This window comes from Schistocerca piceifrons, chromosome 4 (assembly GCF_021461385.2).
Source record: "Schistocerca piceifrons isolate TAMUIC-IGC-003096 chromosome 4, iqSchPice1.1, whole genome shotgun sequence".
Classification (NCBI taxonomy): Eukaryota; Metazoa; Arthropoda; class Insecta; order Orthoptera; family Acrididae; genus Schistocerca; species Schistocerca piceifrons.
The window spans coordinates 384,187,913-384,213,637 of NC_060141.1; the positions used below are offsets into that span (position 1 = coordinate 384,187,913).

General features: G+C 44.4%; 1 protein-coding gene across 1 annotated transcript in view; it reads right to left on the bottom strand.

The window, feature by feature from the left end:
- Window positions 1–25,725, bottom strand: part of LOC124795860 (protein nervous wreck) — a 737,145-nt gene that overhangs the window by 87,337 nt on the left and 624,083 nt on the right. Inside the window, exons 13-14 of the mRNA XM_047259941.1 lie at window positions 22,789–22,895; window positions 10,963–11,095 (exon numbers count right to left, since the gene is read on the bottom strand). Coding sequence (XP_047115897.1) covers window positions 10,963–11,095; window positions 22,789–22,895 — 240 coding nt within the window. The remainder of the gene's footprint in view (window positions 1–10,962; window positions 11,096–22,788; window positions 22,896–25,725) is intronic.

Here is a 25,725-nt window from a genome sequence, read left to right on the forward strand (position 1 = left end):
GCGTAGTGAAACGCCGAAATTGGTCACATAAGTAAAATAAAATTTGAGATATAGAACGGGTGAAAGTGTTTTTGATTTGACGTTTTATATTGAACAGCTGAAGTCCCTCATTCATTCTGTATAAAGATGGGCCTCAAAAACTTTCATATGACACGTGGTCACAGTCATTTTGCTCGCACAATTCGAGATTCCCGTGCAGTGAGACAAATAGTATATTGCCATTTTGTCCCGTTCAGACACAGGTGCATCACTTGTGGTTACAATATCTGTGTTTATACAGTGTCTGTATCTTCACAATATACTGTCACTCAGATACGCATGCTTGTCTGATACGCATGGAAATGGTGCCCGGAGGTGATTTCGCCCAGGCTCGGAGACATGGAAACCACGTGGGCTATTAAGTAGTCCTCAGTTATAAATCCTCCCAGTCTCGACGGCATTCAGAACCGTCTCCTCATGAAGTCCACGGATAAAGACACAGAATATTTAACATCACGAATGCCATCCTACGACACCAACGCTTCCCTGCCTTTTGGAAGACGGCAAAGGTCCTGATGCTCAGTAAGCCAGGGGAAGCCCACTCCTTCCCACAAAATTACTGACCCGTGAGCGTGCTGAGCTCGCCCAGTGAGTTTGTTGAGATGGTGAATCTAAAACGACTCACTAGCTGTTGGATCTACATCTACATATACATAGATACTCCGCAAGCAACCGTACGGTGCGTGGTGTAGGGTACACTGTACCTCTACTAGTCATTTCCTGTTATACTCGCAAATAGAGCGACGGAAAAACATCCGGCTATGTACCTCCAATGAGCCCTAAATTCTCATATCTTTTCTTCGTGGCCCTTAACGCGCAATGTATGTTGGCGGCAGTAGAATCGTTTGGCAGTCAGCTTCAAATGTCGGTTCTCTAAATTTTCTCAACAGTGTTTCTCGAAAAGAACGTCTCCTTTCCTCCAGTGATTCGAATTTGAGTTCCCGAAGTATCTCCGTAACACTTAAGTGTTGTTCGAATCTATCGGTAACAAATACAGCAGCCCGCTTTTGAAGTGCTTTGATGCCTTCCTCCAGTCCGGCCTCAAGCAATACACAAGAACATGTCGCACCAGCGTCTTATATGCTGTCTCCTTTACAGGCGAACCACTCTTTCCCAAAATTCTCCCAATAAACAAAAGTCGACCATTCACCTTCCCTACCTTAGCTCCCACACAAAAATAGCTCTAAGCACTATGGGGCTTAACATCTGAGGTCATCAGTCCCCTAGACTTAGAACTATTTAAACCTAACCAACCTAAGGACATCACACATATCCACGCCCGAGGCAGGATTCGAACCTGCGACCGTAGCGGCAGCGCGGTTCTAGACTGAAGCGCCTACAACCGCTCGGCCACACGCCGGCAGATCTCACACGCTCGTTCCATTTTATATCGGTTTGCAACGTTACGTCCAGTTAAAACGACTTAACTGTGTCAAACTAGACGCTAGTAACACTGTATCTGAACACTACACGTTTACTCTTCCTACTCATCCGAATTGACTTACATTCTTTCACATTCAGAGCTGGCTGCCATTCATCACACCAACTAGAAATTTTGTGTAAGTCATTTTGTATTTTCCCACAGTCACTCAACTTCGACACCTTAACGTAATCCACAGCACCATCATCAAACAACCGCATATTGCTCCCCACCCTGTCCTCCAAATCATTTATGTATACAGAGAACAACAGCTATCCTGCCACTCTTCGCTGGGACACTCCTGGCGATACCATTGTCTCTGATGAACACTGGAAGTCGACGATGATGTACTGGGTTATGTTACTTAAGATGTCTTCGAACCTTCCACATGTCTGTGAACTTGTCCCTTATGCTCGTGCTTTCGTTAACAGCCAGCAATTAGGCACCGTGTCAAAAACTTCCCGGAAATCTAGAAATATGGAATCTGCTTGTTGTCCTTCATCCACAGTTCGCAGTACGTCATGTGAGAAAAGGGCAAGCTGAGTTTCACACGAGCGATTTTTTCTAAAACCTTGCTGATTCGTGGTTGTAAGCTTTTCAATCTCAAGAAAGTTCAGTATATTCGAACTGGGAACACGTTCAAGGATTCTGCAGTAAACCGAAGTTAGGGATATTGGTTTATAACTTGGGGGGGGGGGGGGGTCCGTTCTTTTACCCTTCTTATATACTGGCGTCACCTATGCACATTTTCAGTCACTTGGGACTTCGTGCTGGGCGAGAGATTCACGATAAGTGCAGGCTAGATAAGGGGCCAATGCCGTAGAGTACTCTTTATAAAACCGAATTGGGATTCCATCCTGACTTGCTGATTTATTTGCTTTCAAATCATTGAGTTGTTTCTCTACGCCATGGACGCTTGTTAATCTGTCGTCCATACTGGAGTCCCTCCGATGGTCAAATGCCGATATGTTTGTACGATTCCCCTATGTGAACGACTGAAATTGATTACTATGGCTTTCGTTTTGCTATCTTCAACTGCCGCACAAGACTGGTCAACAAGGGACTGAATGGAAGCCTCAGACCCGCTTAGCGATTTTACATACGACCAGAACTTTCTCTGGTCCTCTGCCAGATCTATTGTTAAGGTGTGAAGGTGCTAGTTGCTGTGTGGTACGTGAATAGATATTTTCACAGGCGCACGAACCTCTACTGATCATCGCCTGTCGTCATTTGTGCGTTCTCTTTTGACTCGAGAATGCAACAACATCTGCTTCCACAGCATCTTCCGAATTTCGTTACTAAGCCATGCAGGATTTTTTCCATCCTTTATTCACTTGCTAGTCATGTAACTCTCCAGATTAGGATTTTCAGCTTAAACATTGCCCAGAATTCCTCTACATCCTTCTTACTGGAACTAAATGATATCAATTCACTGTCTAAGTGAAATGCAAACAACTGCTTATCTTCTCTATTTAGTAGAAACACTCTCCTAGTGTTCTTGACTGATTTATTAACTTTAGTAATAATAGTTGTTATAGTGACATCATGTTCGCTTATCCGCGTTTCTGTACTGACACTTTCGATAAGGTCTAGCTATTTGTAGCTTCAAGGTCTAAGATATTTCCATTGCATGTGGGCTGCCGAGCTAGCTGCTGAAGGGAGTTTTCAGAAAACGTGTTCAAAAGTATTTCGCACGACTGTCTGTCTGTGAACTATAAAAGCAGACAGAATCCTAGAAATGCAGCTTGCTACCCTCCTGATGTACAAGCAGTCGACGCTGATACGTTAACGTACTATGTAGGTGGCTGTTCAGTGCTCAACTATTGCGCAATAGAGTGAATTAATTTACACTCACAGAAACGCGAGATTAAATTTCTTACACAGAAAAACACGCAGGAAATTCGATAAATATAGTACGCAGAAAACACAGAAAAAGATAAACACTTGACGTGCCACTCCGTAGACGCCTATTGGTCGAGAGTTGGAACCTGACTGATGAGCAACGGCACCATGAAGTCAGAGCGATTCGGCTTCAGGGATCACCACTCTACAACTCAACAACTCCTCCGCGTAGTAGAATATAACAGGCCACTACAACAGCGGCAGAGAAATGGAGGCCATAGTCTTGGACACTGAAAAACCTTTGATCGTCTCTGGCACAACAGCTGCATCTGCAAACTCAGCGACGCTGGTTTGCAGTTTGCAAGACGGACTCGTACGTTTCACACACTCATATCTCGAAACTTCTATTAGTGAGATACGAGTGCGCCAAGGGAGCATCCTGAGGCCCCTCTTGTTTAATATCTGCATTAACGATATTCCAACTACACATAGAACGATAGTTGCCATCTACACAGATGACACCGTCATCCTAGCCAAAGATCACAAAACATTAGCTCAAGACCACAAACAGTCGAGAGTATGTTTGAGAAATGTTGTGGGGAAGGCTAACCAAAGACTGCGTTTTATTGGCAGGACGCTTAGAAAATGTAACAGACCTACTAAGGAGACTGCCTACACAACGTTTGTCCGTCCTCTTTTAGAATACTGCTGCGCGTTGTGGGATCCCTAGCAGGTACGACTGACGGAGTACATCGAAAAAGTTCAAAGAAAGGCAGCACGTTTTGTATTATCGCGAAATATGGGAGAGAGTGTCACAGAAATGATACAGAATTTGGGCTGGTCATCACTAAAAGAAAGGCGTTTTTCGTTGCGAGAGAATCTTCTCACGAAATTCCAATCACCAACTCTCTCCTCCGAATACAAAAATATTTTTTTGACGCCGACCTACATAGCGAGGAACGATCACCACGATAAAATAAAGGAAATCAGAGCTCGTACGGAAAGATATAGGTGTTCATTCTTTCCGCGCGCTATGCGACATTGGAATAATAGAGAATTGCGAAGGTGGTTCGATGAACCGACTGCCAGGCACTTAAATGTGATTTGCAGAGTATGCATGTAGATGTAGATAAATCGCATATTAAGGTAAACGTCGACAAGTGCGAGACCGAAACAACTGCACAAACACCAACGCTGTAGACAAGTAACTGTACACACACGCCCAATATGTTTCCGTGAAACAGTCAGATACCTCGGTGTCAGGATGGATCGGATTACACGGGTGGGGGAGGGGACAATATACAACACGTCACCACTAAGACACACGTGAGTGTGAAAGAGCTGTACTCTATGCTCAACAGGCAAAGCACATTGAATAGGAGGATGTCGAGATCCATACACATGATACATTAAACCCCTGATGACATACGCAGTCCCAATCTGGGGATACGCAGCTCCAACACGTCTGCGCCGCCTGCGGGTCATACAGATCAAGGTGTTAAGGATGATAAACAACGCACCGTGATTTACGTAATGAATTCTGCCTCGATATTTTCTTGGAGGTATTAAAAAAACTCGCAGCACGACCGTAAAGGAACACGAGAAACTCGGATAACCCCTTCATCCCAAATCTGGGAAACTACGATCATAACCAGGGGTTGGAGCCTAACCTTCAAGAAACATTTTTCCTTAGAGAAAATTAGCCACCTGGTGAAGGCTTAAAATGGTCACACAAACAGTGCTACATCGGCGAACACCCGTATTACAGCAAAACTGATCGGCGCTGCCAGCTGTACTCACAAAGCCAACTGAATTGGCTTAAGCAGTCAAGTCGGGCACACGAGATGCAAACATAACCCACACGATTCGACACAACGAGCGGCCAATTTTATAGTCAAATTTACCTCTCAGATGACGACTCGGTATGTTACAGATACGCTGGCGCTGCAGCTGGCCCAGGAGATTTCGTTGGAGACTAGCTAAAACGGTGATACCTCCCCACTAACGTTTCCTAAAACTCGAGCAAGAAATGTCGCTGCTGACAAAGATCCGACAATGGCCATACTATCCGGCCAGACTATTGCAGAGATTTTTTTCCCCTCGAGGCACTGTGCCGTGTCGGAACTGGCGCCGTTTGCGGTTCGCGACTTCACCTCCGGCGGCCATCGGGTTCGTGTCCAACGCCGACAGAGGACGCTGGCATGAGTCTCGTTGGCGCACGCGATGTGGCGAGGAGGGCGGTGAGACTGTGACACTCGACCTCAGTTACCGAGGCGTCTTGCACGAAATCGGACTGTTCATGTTTGTCAGCAACTGGGTTGAAACATGCATTGTGGATTATGTGCACAAGCTGTGATTATGTCCAAGAGGATAGGCAATTCCGCCGAGGATGCTAAGTGTCTCTGATATCGGCGATTGGCATTGGTCGTGGTATCATAGCAAACCACTTCCAGTGCTTACCGTGCGTCGAACGAAGGGCCTTGTGGATTACTGTGGAACTGACTACCTTTCAACATTGGCCCTGCAAGATATTAATTCAAGTTTGTTACAGGTGGCATTTTATTGCACGGTGCTGTTCCGCAAGCACTAAAGCAGATGTGTGTGAGAAAGTTATTATTGGCGGGAGAAGCAAGAAAAGAGGAAAGTTGTATGGAAATATTTGACTCCGCAGCAACACACTGATAGAAGGAAAGACACGTTGTTTTATTTCGTTAATAATTGTAGTATACTGTTTTTTATATATGTCTATTTGCAAGATTTATTTTTGTACTTGTAAATAATAGATTTCTGCTATCAGTCGTCCTTTTGAAATTTTATTAGCAGATCTAGATTTCAGCTAGAAACTAGCCATTATTGGCGCACTATCATTTTTGATCAATGCATGTAATGCCTGTCGGTCGGGCTTCATCCACAGTTCATTGGATATTCAATGATAGAAAAACCTTTCATTTAATAACGAACTGCAGATGTTCTTTCGTCCTCATAAGTGAACAATGTGGTCAAATTTCTGTCCCTATGGAAGTGACGATTTGTCCTCATTATACGATTACCGAATCACTAGTCTTCAATATACACATTCCAGGCTGTACAAGTGATTCAACTCATCAGTGAATTTCGCAGACCTCCTGTCCCGTTCGTTGCCTTATACTTTGCATGAGGCTTGTATTTGGGTCATTTAGCGGGAGAAGTGACTGAGTGAAGAAAATGCTGGACACCTGTTCTAGGCGAGACGAGTTCAGTCTCTGTCGAAGGGAAACTGATCCCCAAACCTCTCTGCCAAACTGATCTCTCGGCCGATAGAACAGCCACTACCTGCCATAAGCCGCTACATCGAAGGAATGGTGAAGGGATAACACGCCCTCATAAAACGTAAGTCCAACTGGCCTGGCTTTTAGTGTCTCGTACGAGCCTCTTGCAGAGGTACGGGGAGACTGCAATGGTCTGCAACGCTGCATGGGACCAAGTGATCAGCAATATAGTTTACAGAGCAGGAACAGTAGTTCCTTCTGACGGGGTTGGTACAAAGGTAAGTTTTTCCTGGAGAAAAGGTGAGGGTCCTCCCGGTGTCACAGTTGGCGGAAATCAGTGAGATTGGTTCAAATGTGTGTGAATTCCTAAGGGACCAAACTGCTGAGGTCATCAGTCCCTAGACTTACACACTACTTAAACTAAATTATGCTAAGAACAACACACACACCCATGCCCGAGGGAGGACTCGAACCTCCGGCGGGAGGGGCCGCGCAGTCCGTGACATGGCGCCTCAAACCGCGCGGCCTCTCTGCTCGGCTAGTGAGATTGGTACGGCAACTGTTATTTTATCTCCGGACGTAGGCGGGACGACTGTAGTGCTGCAATGTAGAAGACAACCGGAAACCACCACATTCTGTTTCCCCATTACATGAAGTTCTCTACCAGTTTGTCACTATGACTTTTTTCGTGGTACAATATTTCGGCGGTACTCTCGCATTCGGGTCTGTGGGTAGGGGATACTTTGGCAGAGCTATCGGGCAAATAATATATAAGGCAGATTGTAGAAAATGTGGGATGAATCAACAATGCCACAATTAAAAGCATAGCTTGCGACTGAAACAAAGAATAAAATCAATCCTTAAATGACAATTACTTCAAACACCTTGTGATATCGTCACAAAGCGGTATTGTGTCTAAGATAGACTTTGATGAATTTCTAGATGAACTTAAGCGTCACGAGAGGCCATCTGGTCAAAGTAACCCTTTGACGGCGTGCACCATTTGTCTCACGCGGTTCCAAACTTAATACTCGAATTAATAACAAGGACTATCATTTTCAATTTCGGGGGAATAGTCCTCCGGCCTCTGACGATCTGTGTGTCATCTGTCTCCGACGAAACTATTCGTCCCCAAACAAACTGTAATTCTTACTTCCTACTGACGACAAGATTGTTTAATGATAAGTTTATATAGGCCGAGTACGCAAACTAGATAAATGATCGCAATGGCATGGTAGAGCGATTTGAGCGGTGCCTAAATCGAAAAGGTTTCCTGTATTGGCACCCATTCGGGACCTCTTCTTTACGTCGTCCTGTAAAAATGAAGTTCATAGGAGGATAAGTAGGAGGCGTCATTGCTGCGATTGCGTCATAATCCGTTCAGCTGTATGTGACTATCGTCGACCGATCTGACAGAACCTGTAGCTACTAGACTGTAGAACTATACAGGGTGAACATTAATAAAATAGACAAACTTCAGGGACGGATTCCTAACTGGAAATGGAGGAGAAAAGGTCCCATGAACATGAGTCCGAAAATGGGCGGTGTGTGTGCAACGACAACAAATCGTCCCAGTACACAGAACAGAGCTCCATCGCATCTACGTCACAACAAATGTTCAAAGTGGCCTCCCTGGGATACAGTGGGTTGCATGTGATAGGGATAGTAGCAGTTGTCATGTAGGATACACATCATCGTACTTCGGCTTACACCACTTGCCTGGAACTTGTACTAAGTTCATCTCAATATCCCATAGAACCCGGTTCTCCAAATTTGGTGTCCGCACGGTCCGCGGTATCTCTGCACGTTCATCTCTCTGGAAGAAACCATGATCACACAAACGCCCAAATAAGGCTCGAAATGTTTTGGAATCTGTGAGGGTACCTGTTTTGGTATAGCCGTGCTGCCTCCCGACCGTTTCCGTCTGTTTGGCCGTACACAAACACCATCTCGGCTTGTTTCCGACATGAATACCGGATCATTCTGCTGCTTACAATATTCTGCGTCATTCGTGCAGCCTGTAACACTCAACGAACACACGGCACGTGGTCAGAGAAACTGTCATTTGTCAGCGCCATGTATCGTGCAACGATGCGTTTCGGGACACATTTCATAGGACCTTCGATCCTCCTTTTGCTGACAGGAATCCTTTCCTGCAGTTTGTCGGTTTCTTAATGTTCACACTATATAAGGAAGTTTGCGTGTGATGTAGAATGAAGTAAATATGCCACGATTGAAAGGACAGCAAGCGTCTGGAACGAAGCATCAAATCACCCTTTAGAGATGACGCGTTAATGATGAAACATTCAGACGCCTTGTTGATATGTTCACGAAGTGAAACTGAGTCTGCTACAGAATCTCATAAATTTCTAGACGGGATTGAGCGTCACGAGAGAGCAGCTGTTCAAAGTAGTTCTTCTGAAGGCATGCACCCTTCTTCTTATGTGCCGCTCGCAGCAAGTATGTCAACACTCGAACTAAAAGCAAGTACTGTCATTTTCAAGTTGAAAAGAACAGTCGACCAGCGTCTGATGATCTGTGCTTTGTCTGTCTCCGACGAGACTATTTGTCCCCCAACTAACTTGAACTCTTTTTACTTACTGATGTACGGTTAATTCACAGAGATCGAGTACGCAAATTGGAGAAATGGTGATAATACACTGGTTGCTCAGTTCATTGCGATTGTCCCCAAATCCTCAGTGTCGTACTTTGAACATTAAGGGTTTCATGAGTAGAAAATGTGGAATGGCAGTATGGTTGGGACGGAGGTTAAATCGAAAAGCTTCCTTTTATTGGTAACCATTCGGCACCTCTTCTTCACGTTGTGTCTTAAAAAGAAAATTCACCAGAGGATAAGTTGGAGGTATCATTGTAATGACTACGTCAAATCCGTGCAGCGGTATGTGGCTAGCGTCGGCCAGTCTGAGTGACCTGACTAGCTGCTAGACTCTAGTTTATAACACACAAGCCAACACTATGGGATCAGTTGGTCAGTCTGCAGACGTGAGAGCGGACATAAAAAACAATCTATTCCTATCTATGCAGGGGAACAGGTATGACAAAATAATAACCGACCAGTTCTGCAAAAAGAGTCTTTTAGTATTGTACGAGTGCACTGGAAGCGTGCAATAAAACATCCTGGTGTGTAACGTGCACTAAGTGCACCTGCCCGTGAGCGAGCTGAGTTTCACACAAAGGTCAACGTCATACTAAGGGGCACTTTCGGAACAGCCTACTTGAGACATGGTGAAGAGGTTCTGGATTTTATACCTCTCACTGATGCGTAGTTCAACGATCAAGAGCTACACACAACCCCTCCATGTCGTCCCCCATTAACTATACCCCTCTTATTTAATGTCCTTTATCAGAAAGAGTGGCGGATAAACAGCCTGTTTCTCTTGGAAAGGACCAAAGAACGAAGGACCCATGGTAGATAATGTCCTAATCAAGGAGAAGGATCGCAGTTACCAACCTCTCACATCTTATTGACACCAGCTGTTCCAGACTGAGTGGCTACCAAAGGGCAGCTGAGTGCCTACAGGCAAAGGTGACCAGGTATTGGCAAACAGCAGATGTGTGGGCTATCATCCAACCAAGCCGTAGTTTAAGCTACCGTGCTGCACCTGCCACGCGCACATGGGCAGTCTTAGCTAAGAAGCCACGCACACGCAGAAGGCGTGCAATGAAACATCCTGGTGTGTAACGTCCACTAAGTGCACCTGCCCAACGGCGAGCTGAGGGTCACCTAGGGGCAACCTCTTCCTAAACGGCACTTTCGGAACAGCCTGCTTGAGACATGGCGAAGTGGTTCTGGATTTAATACCTCTCATGGTGCATAGTTCAACGATCCAGCACTACACACAATCCTTCCATGTCGCACCCCACAAACTAATTCCTAAGCAACTGATCACTGTCAGGCCGTGAGGACTACGCGATGATGACTATCTGTGTTCTCATCTGCTACCAATGGCGTCAATTGGATACGGTGATGACAGTCATTAGGTCTGCAGCCTTTCAGTCGTTAGCCCTCCTAACACTGAATCCGCTACTTGTTATTCAACTAGATTTCCAGTTGTCCTCCCGAAACTGAATGCTTCTGGTTCCAGTCATCTCCACCACGGGAAAATCACTGGCAATAACGGGTGTTCCTTACGGAAGTCGGACACACCGACAGCCTATGTACGGAGGCAGGTCCTTCCCCGGTCTTCAGTGAAGGTAACTCGCACCACCAGTCTTCGAGTCGGCGAGCTCCACGCACAGAAATCGTCTACTTGCAGTCCTGGTGGGTTGAAGCCATGCAGAGCGCGCATGCTTTGGTGCTCTAGTAGCGGCGGCCGGCACAGACAACAGAGCTTGAGGCAGAGGCGGACAGCAGAAGAAGAGGAGGAAGAGCGCGCCGCTGAGCGAACCCACCCCACTCACCGTCCACCTCGGCGGCCTCCTGGCGCTCCGCCTCCTCGTCGCGGCCCCCGCGCTCCACCGCCGTCACCTCGGAGCCGCTGGCGTCCACGTCGCTGTCGTACAGCGAGTCCGAGCCCGCCGCCTCCTGACAGACACAATAGACACCAGTCAAACACTTGTCATACCATGTACGTGATACTACAGCGACGCTCACAGGAAACTGCTACGGGTTATGGGCATGGGACGGAAATCGGTAGATGTACACGTAGAGACAGACAAGTGATTACAATTTCAGAAAAAACTGGATGATTTGTTCAAGAGGAAAAGCTTCAAAAATTGAGCAGCTCAACAACGCGCTTGTCCATCTCTTGCTCTTACGCAAATAGTTATTCGCCTTGGCATTGATTGATAGAGTTATGGGATGCCCTCCTCAGGGCTGTCGTGCCAAATTTCGTCCAATTGGCACGTTAGATCGTCAAAATCCCGATTTGCTTGGAGGGCCCTGATCATAATGCTTCAATTGAGGAGAGATCCGGTGATCTTGCTGATCAAGATAGATTTTGGCAAGCACGAAGATAGTCAGTAGAAACTCTCGCCGTTTGTTCTCGGACACTACCTTGCTGAAATTCAGCCCAGGTTGGCTTGCCATAAGGGGCAACAAAGTGGGGCGTAGAATATCGTCGGCGTACCGTTATGCTGTAAGGGTGCGGAGGACAATAACCAAAGGGGTCATGCTACGAAATGGACTCGCACTCCAGACTATCACACCAGTTTGTCGAGCCCTACGGTGGGCAGTAGTCAGGTTGATATTCCACCACTGCCTGGGGCGTCTGCAGACACATCAGTGGTGCTCGTAGGGGCTCCGCTCTAAGGGAGACTCATCACTGAAGACAGTTCTACTCCAATCAATGAGATTCCATACCTAATGTGCCTGACACCACTGCAAAAGGACTTGTGTACAGAGGACAATGATAGCACAAAGGGCCCCGTGAGTCCAGCCTGTTAATGGTCCTTGTGGTCACTGAAACACCGGCTGCACGTCATATCGCTGATAATAATGAATATGGGGTTCCGAGTGCCTCTCTGACGACTGTTCAGTCCTCACGTTCTGTCTCTCTAGGTCGACCACTCTCTTCTCGGCGCTGTGTCTGTCCATGGTTGACCAATTCCTGCCAACATCGTCTCGAATAGTGGCATCCCCCATATTCAAATGTCGAGCGACTCGTTGATTACTCTAACCCCTTTCTTTGAGCCAACTACACGTCCTCTCTGATGCTGACATCTCCGTACAGTGTTTATGCAGGTGTCTGTGAGGCACAGATATTGTCCAACTGACTACAAGCAATGACATTCGCGAAGACTTTATGGCCTGGTATCAACATGTCCACTGTTTACTATCCTTGCCAGCTGTGCGGTGACATTACGCTGCAGCGTCACACATTGATCCATCGGCCGTCAGAGTTTGCGATTTTGCATTTTCTGCCGACACCTGTATGAATGTCAGTTTGTAACCAATTTGTATAACCCTTCGCTGTGTGCTGTTGTTTGTCTTAAACTGTCTTTAAGTTGCAGGAGTTCATTTCGTCTGGTATCGGTTTTTTACTTTCACGTCGCGGTGCGGTATCGATAAGTTAAGTTTATGTTTTTCTTGTAGATAAAATTTCGGAAAAATCATAAATTTGCCCAGCTCTTTGGCCGAGGTAGATAACGCAAGCCTGTGCGGTGGCGCTCGGCTAGGAGGTAAGCTGGTTCGAATCCTGGTGGTGGATGAAATTTTGCTGTCAGTATGTCAGTATCTGGTGGGCTTACGGATGAGAGATAGGGGCGTAAAGCTCCTTATCACAAGACTATGCGACAATGTAGCAGATTAAATTCTAAACCTCTCCGCAGTGTATCATTAAGTGAGAGCACGGTACTGTTTTAATCGTGATTCGTCCGTCGGATGAGGATGTTATGGCTGTCGTGCACTTGGTGCTATTCGTTGGGAATAGGTTATGTGGCGCCACTGGGTTTCATCCTTTCTCTTCTCTCGTCATCATCGTAAAACGTAACACCACAGTATACACAAAAGAAAACCTTTTCCGACAAGGCGGCTGATCTTATCTCTTTGGGTCTCCCAGCCGACAATACAATATGATTTCACTTTTACTTATCATAAATTTAATTGAGGTACATGCGAGTGATCCTGTCGCTTCCATAAACAATTATTAGTTCTGCAAGATATGCAGGAGAGCTTCTGCGAAGTTTGGAATTGAAGCTGTGAGGACGGGTCGTGAGTCGTGCTTGGGTAGCAGAGCACTTGCCGCGAAAGGCAGAGGTCTCGAGTTCGAGTCTCGGTCCGGCACACAGTTATAATGTGCCACGAAGTTTCAATTATTAGTAATATCTTTGTAGTTATTTTTCCTAGTAAGAACATAAAATTAAAATATTTAAAAAATCAGTTTCTATAAGTTTAAATTATCGCGAAAAATATTTATAATTGCCTATCTTTGTACGTAATATCGTGTTGAGATTTTCGGCAGGCGTTGTAAAACATACGTATTGTAGCGAGCAGGGCGGAAGCTGTGGCTGAGCGTGCATAATGGAAGGATGTGGTAGCACGTAGTGTTATCTGTCTGAGAACTTGAGAATAAGTGGAAGTATTAGTGAAATCAGGTGTTGAAAATAATTTTAAAAATCGCCAGTTCCACGTGTAACATACAAATAGGAGAAATCAATGCATTTAATAGAAAGGCTATAATTAACAAACGGTGAGAGCATGATACAAGAAAAGTAAAACCTACTTTTCGCTTTTGTATTGCATTGCACCCTACTAGTTACTTTGAAGTAAGCTGTAAATACAGTTAAAATCTTTATAGATTGAGTAGGCGAGAACAAACAAAGCAGGAACATTACAAGAGAAAGAATAAATGATTATCTATGTAGGTCATTCGAGGGTATGCAGGGTGCGAAACGCAGTACACAGAGGTGGCACCTCTGGTAACAAGAACTGCTCTAAACTAGCGAGACATCGAGTCGAATAGAGTTTAGATGACAGTGAATCATTCCATGGTGATTCTGCTGTGCGCCAGAGCTCGACAGCTATAGTGACTGATGTGTGGTGGCGTAGCAGTCTCTTCACAACCCATCTCGAGGTGTCTTTAATAAGTGAAAGATCTGAAGAACGTTCAGGATATGGCAACACATTCTCTATAGAGGTATGTGAATACAGCTCGTGCAACATGTGGTATTGCGTTGTTTTGTTGAAAGATAGTGTTACACAGACCTCGAAGACATGGCACAGCCACAGGCTTTAAAATGCAACAGTCACTGTTAAAGTTACCAGCTACGTGAACCGGAGGTGACTGGACTGTGTACCCGTTGGCACCTCAGCCCAATGCGCTAGATGCCAAGCCCACGTGATAAAGACGAATGCAATCTATAAACGTTCATTCTGCTCTGAACCTTCACAAATGTTAGTTCTCCTTGGAACCTCCACACACCGATACATCTACCGTGACGCAGTACGCAGAATCTGGACTCTTCTGTAACACTACATAGTGTCCAGTGTTGTTGGGCGCACTACTATCAGCGAGTGCATGAAATGAAGCAGCAATAATGGCCGCTATGATGATGTTCGTTGGCATTATAGGCATCGTCGTACTGTCCGTAGTGACACTTGTTTTATTTGAACCAAACCCATTTCTTGACTGAAGTGTGCCATTGGTTGGCGCTATTGCTGCCTATCCCAGTCATGTCGGAGATATCTCCGGGCCAAGATGACCTCTTGTACACTTTATTTGAAGAGCAGGCAGCGAAGGAAGGTGGATGTTCCGACCGAAGCTGCAGTATTATGTTTACGAGTCGCTTAATTGAAAATGGTGCAGAGAGCAGACTGTGGACTCTTGGGGGATGGTTGCTGTATCGTCGAACAATACTGTGTTCAGCTGCGTAGTGGTAAGGGGGTTCTGATTAATGTTTGCTGGTGTTACAGTGATACTCGGGTGCTTCCCGGACGGGAGCAAGTCTTTTCAGACTTTTCAGGAATCGGCGAGTGGGCGCTCTCGTGCGATGCTTATCGGGTCACCTTCGAACTGGATGATGTATTGATGATGGGACCCGGCTGGGAGGCTGTTTTACGGCAAGTTGTGATCTCGTATCACTATTTACTGTGTACGTTTGCCTTTATGCATCTTAGTCTAAAGGCTAATGCAGCCGTTGCAACTGTAATCAGAATAGTTTAGTAATTATTTCTGATTTCTTTATAATACACCCCCATGAACCATGGACCTTACCGTTGGTGGGGAGGCTTGCGTGCCTCAGCAAATACAGATGGCCGTACCGTAGGTGCAACCACAACGGAGGGGTATCTGTTGAGAGGCCAGACAAACGTGTGGTTCCTGAAGAGGGGCAGCAGACTTTTCAGTAGTTGCAGGGGCAACAGTCTGGATGATTGACTGATCTGGCCTTGCAACACTAACCAAAACGGCCTTGCTGTGCTGGTACTGCCAACGGCTGAAAACAAGGGGAAACTACAGCCGTAATCTTGGGTAAAATATTCCGGAGGTAAAATAGTCCCCCATTCGTATGTCCGGGCGGGGACTACTCAAGAGGACGTCGTTATCAGGAGAAAGAAAACTGGCGTTCTACGGATCGGAGCGTGGAATGTCAGATCCCTTAATAGGGCAGGTAGGTTAGAAGATTTAAAAAGGGAAATGGATAGGTTGAAGTTATATATAGTGGGAATTAGCGAAGTTCGGTGGCAGGAGGAACAAGACTTTTGGTCAGGTGAATACAAGGTTATAAATACAAAATCAAATAGGTGTAATGCAGGAGTAGGTTAAATAAGGATAAAAAAATAGGAGTGCGGGTAAGCTACTACCAACAGCATAGTGAACGCATTATTGTGGCCAAGATAGACATGAAGCCCATGCCTACTACAGTATTACAAGTTTATATGCCAACTAGCTCTGCAGATGATGAAGAAATTGATCAAATGTATGATGAGATAAAAGAAATTATTCAGGTAGTGAAGGGAGACGAAAATTTAATAGTCATGGGTGACTGGAATTCGAGAGTAGGAAAAGGGAGAGATGGAAACATAGTGGGTGAATATGGATTGGGGGAGAGAAATGAAAGAGGAAGCCGTCTGGTAGAATTTTGCACAGAGCATAACTTAATCATAGCTAACACTTGGTTCAAGAATCATAAAAGAAGGCTGTATACATGGAAGAATCCTGGAGATACTAGAAGGTATCAGATAGATTATATAATGGTAAGACAGAGATTTAGGAACCAGGTTTTAAATTGTAAGACATTTCCAGGGGCAGATGTGGACTCTGACCACAATCTATTGGTTATGAATTGTAGATTAAAACTGAAGAAACTGCAAAAATGTGGGAATTTAAGGAGATGGGACCTGGATAAACTGAAAGAACCAGAGGTTGTACAGAGCTTCAGGGAGAGCATAAGGGAACAATTGACAGGAATGGAGTAAAGAAATACAGTAGAAGAAGAATGGGTAGCTCTGAGGGATGAAGTAGTGAAGGCAGCAGAGGATCAAGTAGGTAAAAAGACGAGGGCTAATAGAAATCCTTTGGTAACAGAACAAATATTTAATGGATGAAAGGAGAAAATATAAAACGCAGTAAATGAAGCAGGCAAAAGGGAATACAAACGTATCAAAAACGAGATCGACAGGGAGTGCAAAATGGCTAAGCAAGAATGGCTAGAAGACAAATGTAAGGATGTAGTGACTTATCTCACTAGGGGTAAGATAGATACTGCCCACAGGAAAATTAGAGAGACCTTTGGAGAAAAGAGAGCCACTTGCATGAATATCAAGAGCTCAGATGGAAACTCAGTTCTAAGGAAAGAAGGGAAAGCAGAAAGGTGGAAGGAGTATATAGAGGGTCTATACAAGGGCGGTATACTTGAAGACAATATTATGGAAATGGAAGAGGATGTAGATGAAAATGAAATGGGAAATACGATACTGCGTGAAGAGTTTGACAGAGCACTGAAAGACCTGAGTTGAAACAAGGCCCCGGGAGTAGACAACATTCCATTGGAACTACTGACGGCCTTGGGAGAGCCAGTCCTGACAAAACTCTACCATCTGGTGAGCAAGATGTATGAGACAGGCGAAATACCCTCAGACTTCAAGAAGAATATAATAATTCCAATCCCAAAGTAAGCAGGTGTTGACAGATGTGAAAATTACCGAATTATCAGTTTAATAGGTCACGGCTGCAAAGTACTAACGCGAATTCTTTACAGACGGATGTAAAAACTGGTAGAAGCGGACTTCGGGGAAGATCAGTTTGGATTCCGTAGAAATATGGGAACACGTGAGGCAATACTGACCCTACGACTTATCTTAGAAGCTAGACTAAGAAAAGGCAAACTTAAGTTTCTAGCATTTGTAGACTTGGAGAAAGCTTTTGACAATGTTGACTGGAATGGTCTCTTTCAAATTCTGAAGGTGGCAGGGGTAAAATACAGGGGGCGAAAGGCTATTTACAATTTGTACAGAAACCAGATGGCAGTTGTAAGAGTCGAGGGATATGAAACGGAAGCAGTGGTTGGGAAGGGAGTGAGACAGGGTTGTTGCCACTCCCCGATGTTATTCAATCTGTATATTGAGCAAGCAGTAAAGGAAACAAAAGAAAAATTCGGAGTAGGTATTAAAGTCCATGGACAAGAAATAAAAACGTTGAGGTTCGCCGATGACATTGTAATTCCCTTCAGAGACAGCAAAGGACTTGGAACAGCAGTTGAACGGAATGGACAGTGTCTTGAAAGGAGGATATAAGATTAACATCAACAAAAGCAAAACGAGGATAATGGAATGTAGTCGAATTAAGTCGGGTGATGGTGAGGGAATTAGATTAGGAAATGAGACACTTAAAGTAGTAAAGGAGTTCTGCTATTCGGGGAGCAAAATAACTGATGATGTTCGAAGTAGAGAGGATATAAAATGTGGTCTGGCAATGGCAAGGAAAGCGTTTCTGAAGAAGATAAATTTGTTAACATCGAGTATAGATTTAAGTGTCACGAAGTCGTTTCTGAAAGTAATCGTATGGAGTGTAGCCATGTATGGAAGTGAAACATGGACGATAAATAGTTTGGACAAGAAGAGAATAGAAGCTTTCGAAATGTGGTGCTACAGAAGAATGCTGAAGATTAGATGGGTAGATCACATAACTAATGAGGAGGTATTGAATAGAATTGGGGAGAAGAGGAGTTTGTGGCACAACTTGACAAGAAGAAGGGACCGGTTGGTAGGACATGTTCTGAGGCATCAACGGATCACAGATTTAGCATTGGAGGGCAGCGTGGAGGGTAAAAATCGTAGAGGGAGACCAAGAGATGAATACACTAAGCAGATTCAGAAGGATGTAGGTTTCAGTAAGTACTGGGAGATGAAGAAGCTTGCACAGGATAGAGTAGCATGGAGAGCTGCATCAAACCAGTCTCAGGACTGAAGACAACAACAACAACAACAACAACACAAGGATTACGGTTGTTCGTCCCAGCTGTTTTTAAGAATATTGTGGTGCTTGTCTTGTTCAATATTACTGAAATTTTTTTTAAATCTTTAAGGCAACAATTAAAATTGTATTCTATGATTTGTACTGTCACTGCTTTTCAAGTAACCGTAAGGCTTGTGTCAAGGCTGTTGTTTCGCTGTATATATTTTGAGACGGGAATAGAAGTTTTGCATATCTCTCTGGTGCTTATAACAATTTATCTGAACTATTGCGCCTCACCTTAAAGATTATTGCTGTCACTATCCTGTCGCTCAGTCTCTTGCTTATGTATGTTATGCCATTATCGTGTGCCTAAAGTATACATGTTCCAGAAAACTAACTGCGTTGTGTTGAGTGGTATACTGTGTAGCTGGTTTATGTTGTAGTGAAAGCGGACGTCGGTAATCACGCCGGTCGTTAAGAGATTTTCAGCATATGTGGAATGTATGACGTAAAGAGTGCTGTGATTTCAACAGATCAAATTGCTTTCCAGCCAGTCTGTCGTTTTTTGTAAAATTTGTTATTATTGTACTGAATGATTTTTGTATTTTATTAACAGAAGTGAACAGACTTTAGCTAATATTGTTTTGTAATTTTGTGCAATGTTTTGTGCTTCTTGGTTTGAAGCTTGCGTAGGCACACTACTGTAACATTTGAGGAAATTGTTTTAAAATAGTTGAGAAATTATGAGAGTTTTGGCAAGAAATCCGTTCTTAGAGATACTGGCCAGTACCTGTGAATCGTACTGTTGCAGTGATGTTAAGAAGTTCCTGTCTAATATTTTGTAATTAACAATTTTCTATTTGAAGACTATACAGGTGTGTCAATTTTGGAGCGATATTTGTTTTTGAAATGAATAAAGTATCTTATACGCATGTTAAATGAAATGGATCCCATAACTGAACCTTTGGTTATAATTCTATCCTAAAGTTGCAATCAGCCACGGAAATTTAGGTAGGATGCTTAAATTAACTAATGGCACAGAAGGTATGTTTCATGCCTGAACGATTCTACAAGTCTGACCGAACATGTCAGTCCTCTCGGGCAGTAATTATGTTGCGCCGTTGAGATTTTACACGGCGTTAATTACGACTCTCATGAACCCATCCATTCCATATTGGTACTAGACAAGCAAACAACATTCAATACTGCTTTATGAATGAGAAACCTCCTAGTAATTTTTCCTTACGTACAAAGTGTTGATGACTTCACTCCAACCCACTTCGTGTGTTTGTGGTAAAATGCTAATGATTTGTATGTGTGTAGTACACTTGTTGGCAATTGAATGTGCTGCCTTCATGGTGTTACAATTCTACTAGCAAGCAATGCACTTTTTCCAATCTTAGATAGGCTCATTCATATGAAAATAATAATAATAATAATAATAATAATAATAATAATAATAATATTAGTTCATGCTCACCATGAAGTCTCACATTGTTGTGGCTGGGGTGTACATTACATTTGGGCACTGCGAGTGGTCACCACCCATTTGCTATGAGGTTAAGGCTGAAAACTGAGGTGGCTATGTGTGTCCCGTGGTAAGGACACATGTATTGACGTCTCCCTCGCATCTGCGACTTTTGGAGATTATTTGTTGTAACAGAAACTATGTTTTTCTATCTACGTCGAAGTTGTTCACTTCAGGTGTATTGAAAAGCTGGTTACGCTTTGCTTCATCTCGATAATGTTATATTGATAGAAACCGGTAGCAGTGAGCATAAAAATAAACAACTGTTGTTCATCTACAATGACGTTTCATAAATGAGGAAATGTTCAGAGAAAGGGAAATCTCAAAGAATCAGAACTGAAGTTTAGTTGTTATGTATTTTTTGTCTTTGGGCATGATCACCTATACAGAAAGTGCGTGGGTGGTGCAGGGGAACTGCACAAAAAAATCCAGTTCCCGGGAGAGGTGTAGTACTGCCAGAGCTAACTGCGGACCAAAGTTTTACATCTCTGTTTGGGAACTCACCGTTACACTTTCGGTAAACATAAGAAAAATAAAAAAAGAGATTTTACAAGGTAGTGAGCCGTGGTAAAAAATTTTCTGTTTTGAAGAGCGCGCCGCAGCGTGTTGTGTGAAGCAGTCGCCCTCCGTTTCTGGCGGTGGCGCCGCTGTGGTAATCGCAGCTTTGGTGTCTCCCTCTGGTGAGAAAGCGGAAAGGTTGCCTGTTCACGTGCATTTAAGGGGCACTATGAGCTCGGTAATCGAGAGTCGGTCAGTCGAGGTGAGTAGAGTCAGTTGGTCAACCGGCTCAGTGTGGGGCAGTCAGTGTCTGTCTGTCGTCGGAGTGCGAGTATTTCTGTCGTTTGGATCAAACTTTAAGTCAGAAAATAAGAGTCTTGCCACTCCGCCAGTAACAGAACTCAACTAGTGGTCGCCCGGTCGGGGCTAAGTTCCTGCATCTGAGTCTGTGCGTTAGGCTGCCAGTCTGCTCGAGTTTCTCGGGCAACGGTCATTGGCGGTTGGATTGGTCGGTTGGTCGGTCGCGCACTGAGACACGAGATGACTTGTCCGCCTTGAGCGTCGGCGCATGTGAGGTCCCCGCGTGAGTCCAGTGGTCGCGCCGTATAGCGAGGGGTACTCCTTTAGCGGTCGACACGAGAGCAACAGGAGTCAACCCACGACATCGGGCTGGCCGGGGCGAGCTGCGACGCCGTGCGACGGGAGACCGGCGCGCCTTCCTGCGTCCGTTGAAGCGGCTAGCAGCGGATGGTTCGGGAGAGCGTTGGGGGTGCTGCGCCAGGTCTTCGCCAGCAATCGCAGTTTATTAGAAGTCAAATGATTGGAGATATGTTGTTTCATTTACTTGTTAAATTCTACTTGTTTTCTTCGTGAGGTCACCAGCTGCTTTGTTTTGGGGTCGTCCCATCATTCTTCTCCGTTTGCCCACCAGCGGGAAGGTGGTTATTGTGAATTGGGTGGTTCATTTTTCCTTGTGGGATTGGGGAGGTTTAGAGTAATCTGCGCGTCAATCTGCCATAAGTTAATAGCTGCCTCTGTCATGTTCGTCGGATTCGGTGTTCACGAATTTATAGAATTAAGGTAAGGGCCGAATTCCTGAAATATGTTTTTATCTTGCCTATTATCTTGCGAGGCGGTATATGTGTAATGTAGAGGACGTTGTACACTTTATGTAAGTCTGAATTTCATGAGTTTTATTTAAATAGTCAGTTTTATAAAGTTGACACCTTTCCACCGTAAGAGCCCTTTTAAAAACAAATTACACATTTAGTGGAAAATAAGTTCTTACTGTGAGTGTTTGTACCACTTCCATCCCTCTTACGGGGTGCGTAGTTAATGTGTTTGTGTGAGCTGTTAAAAATTTTTAGTTTAAAGTAATCTGGTGTGTTGCAGATTTGCACCAGTTTAGTTTTTCAGAGGTCGTTGTGAGCGGTCGTGACTGCGGCCGTGTTGAAAGGAAGTGGAAGCTTCTCAGCCCGAAGGCTCCTACTATAATAAAAAAAATTATTTTTTATTCTGCCTCTGAATAATTGTAACTTCATATTTCGAGGGTACGTTTCTGCTTATAATTTTAAAACAGTTTTGAAAAAGCTTTTAGGAATAAAATTCACATTTGTTAAATTGTAACTTGATATTTCGAGGGTGCTTTTCTGCTTATAAATTTTAAATCTGTTTTTGAAAAGGTTTTTATGAATAAAATTTCCATTGGTTGAAATTTAATTTGTTCCATCTAATTCCACGCTCACACATTGTGTTAATGCTCTTGATGAATCGCTAGTAAATAAAGTAAATTCTTTAAGAAAAGATTTTGAAAGTAAATTTTCACGGTTCAGTTAGGATCTCTCTTTTTTACCTAAAGGTGTAGGAAATATGAACAACTGCCGTCTGTTCGACGTTTTATCGGGGCGGTGCTGAGTGTTGTTACTTCTTCTTTGTCCGAATGAGAACACTCTGCTTGAAAGGCTTTGCTCAGTGTTCGTAAACCTAGGAGGCGGCTAGGTTATGAGTTCGCATAAGTGCAAGTCAGCATCCACGTGCTTACAGCGATCCTGATAACAACAGATTCGCTGAGAAACTCGACGTCACCAACAGAGCTTCGTTGTTTAAGGTAACAGCCGGGCAGCCAGGCTGATGCGACTGTAGTCGGTGCGAACAACACAACGACGGCTTGCGTTTCTACTGTTTGTTCATCCGTATCAGTTCGCGCTTCCTTGTTTCGCCTCTGAGTTTCTCTCACATAAACACTGGCGGCTGTGGTAACAGGTCACGGGAACGCAGTTTTTCGGAGTGCATGTGATTCGTGAAAAAACAGCCTGCAGTTTCAGAAATATCGGGTACCATAGACAGCAGAGCACTCACCCCTTGGCCCGAGCCGCCGTCCGTCCGCATGGAGAGCGAGCTGGCGGAGCGGGGCATGTCCTGGACGCTCAGGCTGTCAGCCTCCTGCAGCCACTCGTCCACGTTCACTGCCACACAAATACACACAAAACAAAGACATAAACACCGATTAGTCTCTCCCTCTGCAACACAAAAAGAATTCTTAAGCATTTCGTCCTCATTCTAAAAGCTATAGTTAGCCGTCCTATCACGGGACGTGAAAACGAACGTGGGCAAGGAGCTGGTGACGTCACAGCGTGGAATTCCAAGTTATACTATGCTTCGAAGCGTGAAGTAAAGAATCTCGCATGTTAGATTTTTGACTCCTGGAGAGGAAAGTGGCCAATGAGATGCGACACCGTTTTACGTCATAAGCAGAATGTAGGAGCCCTCGTATCCTATGGCATTAGACATCGCATTTGGAGCATTTTTTCTTATAGAGTGCGTGGTACTAATGTAAGATGTTTCAAAGCGCCAGCAAATAGAGGACCTCTCGAAAATGTGTCGTTGTAGCTACGATTTGATGTAATAAAATTACAGGAAAAAATATATCGGTAGGTGTTGTTGTTGTTGTTGTTGTTGTCTTCAGTCCTGAGTCTGGTTTGATGCAGCTCTCCATGCTGCTCTATCCTGTGCAAGCTTCTTCATCTCCCAGCACCTACTGCAGCCTACATCCTTCTGAATCTGCTTAGTGTATTCATCTCTTGGTCTCCATCTACGATTTTTACCCTCCACGCTGCCCTCCAATGCTAAATCTGTGATCCCTTGATGCCCCGGAACATGTCCTACCAACCGATCCCTTCTTCTAGTCAAGTTGTGCCACAAAATCCTCTTCTCCCCAATTCTATTCAATGCCTCCTCATTAGTTATGTGATCTACCCATCTAATCTTCAGCATTCTTCTGTAGCACCACATTTCGAAAGCTTCTATTCTCTTCTTGTCCAAACTATTTATCGTCCATGTTTCACTTCCAAACATGGCTACACTCCATACAAATACTTTCAGAAACGACTTCCTGACACTTAAATCTATACTCGATGTTAACAAATTTCTCTCCTTCAGAAACGCTTTCCTTGCCATTGCCAGTCCACATTTTATATCCTCTCTACTTCGACCATCATCAGTTATTTTGGTCCCCAAATAGCAGAACTCCTTTACTACTTTATGTGTCTCATTTCATAATCTAATTCCCTCAGCATCACCCGACTTAGTTCGACTACATTCCATTACCCTTGTTTTGCTTTTGTTGATGTTCATCTTACATCCTCCTTTCAAGACACTGTCCATTCCGTTCAACTGCTGTTCCAAGTCCTTTGCTGTCTCTGACAGAATTACAATGCCACCGGCGAACCTCGAAGTTTTTATTTCTTCTTCATGGATTTTAATGCCTACTCCGAACTTTTCTTTTGTTGATTGCTTGCTCAATATGCAGATTGAATAGTATCGAGGAGAGGCTACAACCCGGTCTCATTCCCTCCCCAATCACTGCTTCCCTTTCATGCCCCTCGATCGGTAGGTAAAATATATATACACGGTGGTCCATTGATAGTGACCGGGCCAAATATCTTACGAAATAAGCATCAAACAAAATAACTACAAACAACGAAACACGTCTACCTTGAAGGGGGAAACCAGAGGGCGCTATGGTTCGCCCGCTAGATGCCATTGCCATAGGTCAAGCTTATATGAACTGCGTTTTTTTAAATAGGAACCCCCATTTTTTATTACTTATTCGTGAAGTATGTAAAGAAATATGAATGCTTTAGGTGGACCACCTTTTCGCTTTGTGAAGATGGCGCTGTAGTAGTCACAATCGTCTAAGTACGTGGTATTACGTAACATTCCTCCAGTGCGGACGGTATTTGCTTCGTGATACATAACCCGTGTTAAAATGGACCATTTACCAATTGCGGAAAAGGTCGATATCGTGTTGATGTATGGCTATTGTGATCAAAATGCCCAACGGGCGTGTGCTATGTATGCTGCTCGGTATCGTGGACGACATCATCCAAGTGTCCGGACCGTTCGCCGAATAGGTACGTTATTTAAGGTTCAAATGACTCTGAGCACTATGCGACTTAACTTCTGAGGTCATCAGTCGCCTAGCACTTAGAACTACTAAAACCTAACTAACCTAGGAACATCACACACATCCATGCTCGAGGTAGGATTCGAACCTGCGACCGTAGTGGTCGATCGGTTCCAGACTGTAGCGCCTAGAACCGCACGGCCACACCGGCCGTCACGTTATTTAAGGAAACAAGAAGTGTTCAGTCACATGTGAAACGTCTACCATGATGATGCCCAAGTAGGTGTTTTAGCTGCTGCCGCGGATAATCCGCACATCAGTAGCAGACAAATTGCTCGAGAATTGGGAATCTCAAAAACGTCGGTCTTGAGAATGCTATATCAACATCGATTACACGCGTACCATATTTCTATGCACCAGGAGTTGCATGGCGACGACTTTGAACGTCGTGTACAGTTCTGCCACTGGGCACAAGAGAAATTACGGGACGATGGCAGATTTTTGCACGCGTTCTATTTAACGACGAAGCATCATTCACCAAAAGCGGTAATGCAAACCGGCATAATATGCACTATTGGGCAACGGAAAATCCACGATGGCTATGACAAGTGGAACATCAGCGACCTTGGCGGGTTAATGTATGGTGCGGCATTATGGGAGGAAGGATAATTGGGCCCTGGTGCATTGTATGCTGATTTCCTACGTAATGTTCTACTGATGTTTCTACAAGATGTTTCACTGCATGGCAGAATGGCGTTGTACTTCCAACATGATGGATTTCCGGCACATAGATCGCGTGCGGTTGAAGCGGTATTGAATAGCATATTTCATGACAGGTGGACTGGTCGTCGAAGCACCATACCATGGCCCGCACGTTCACCGGATCTGAC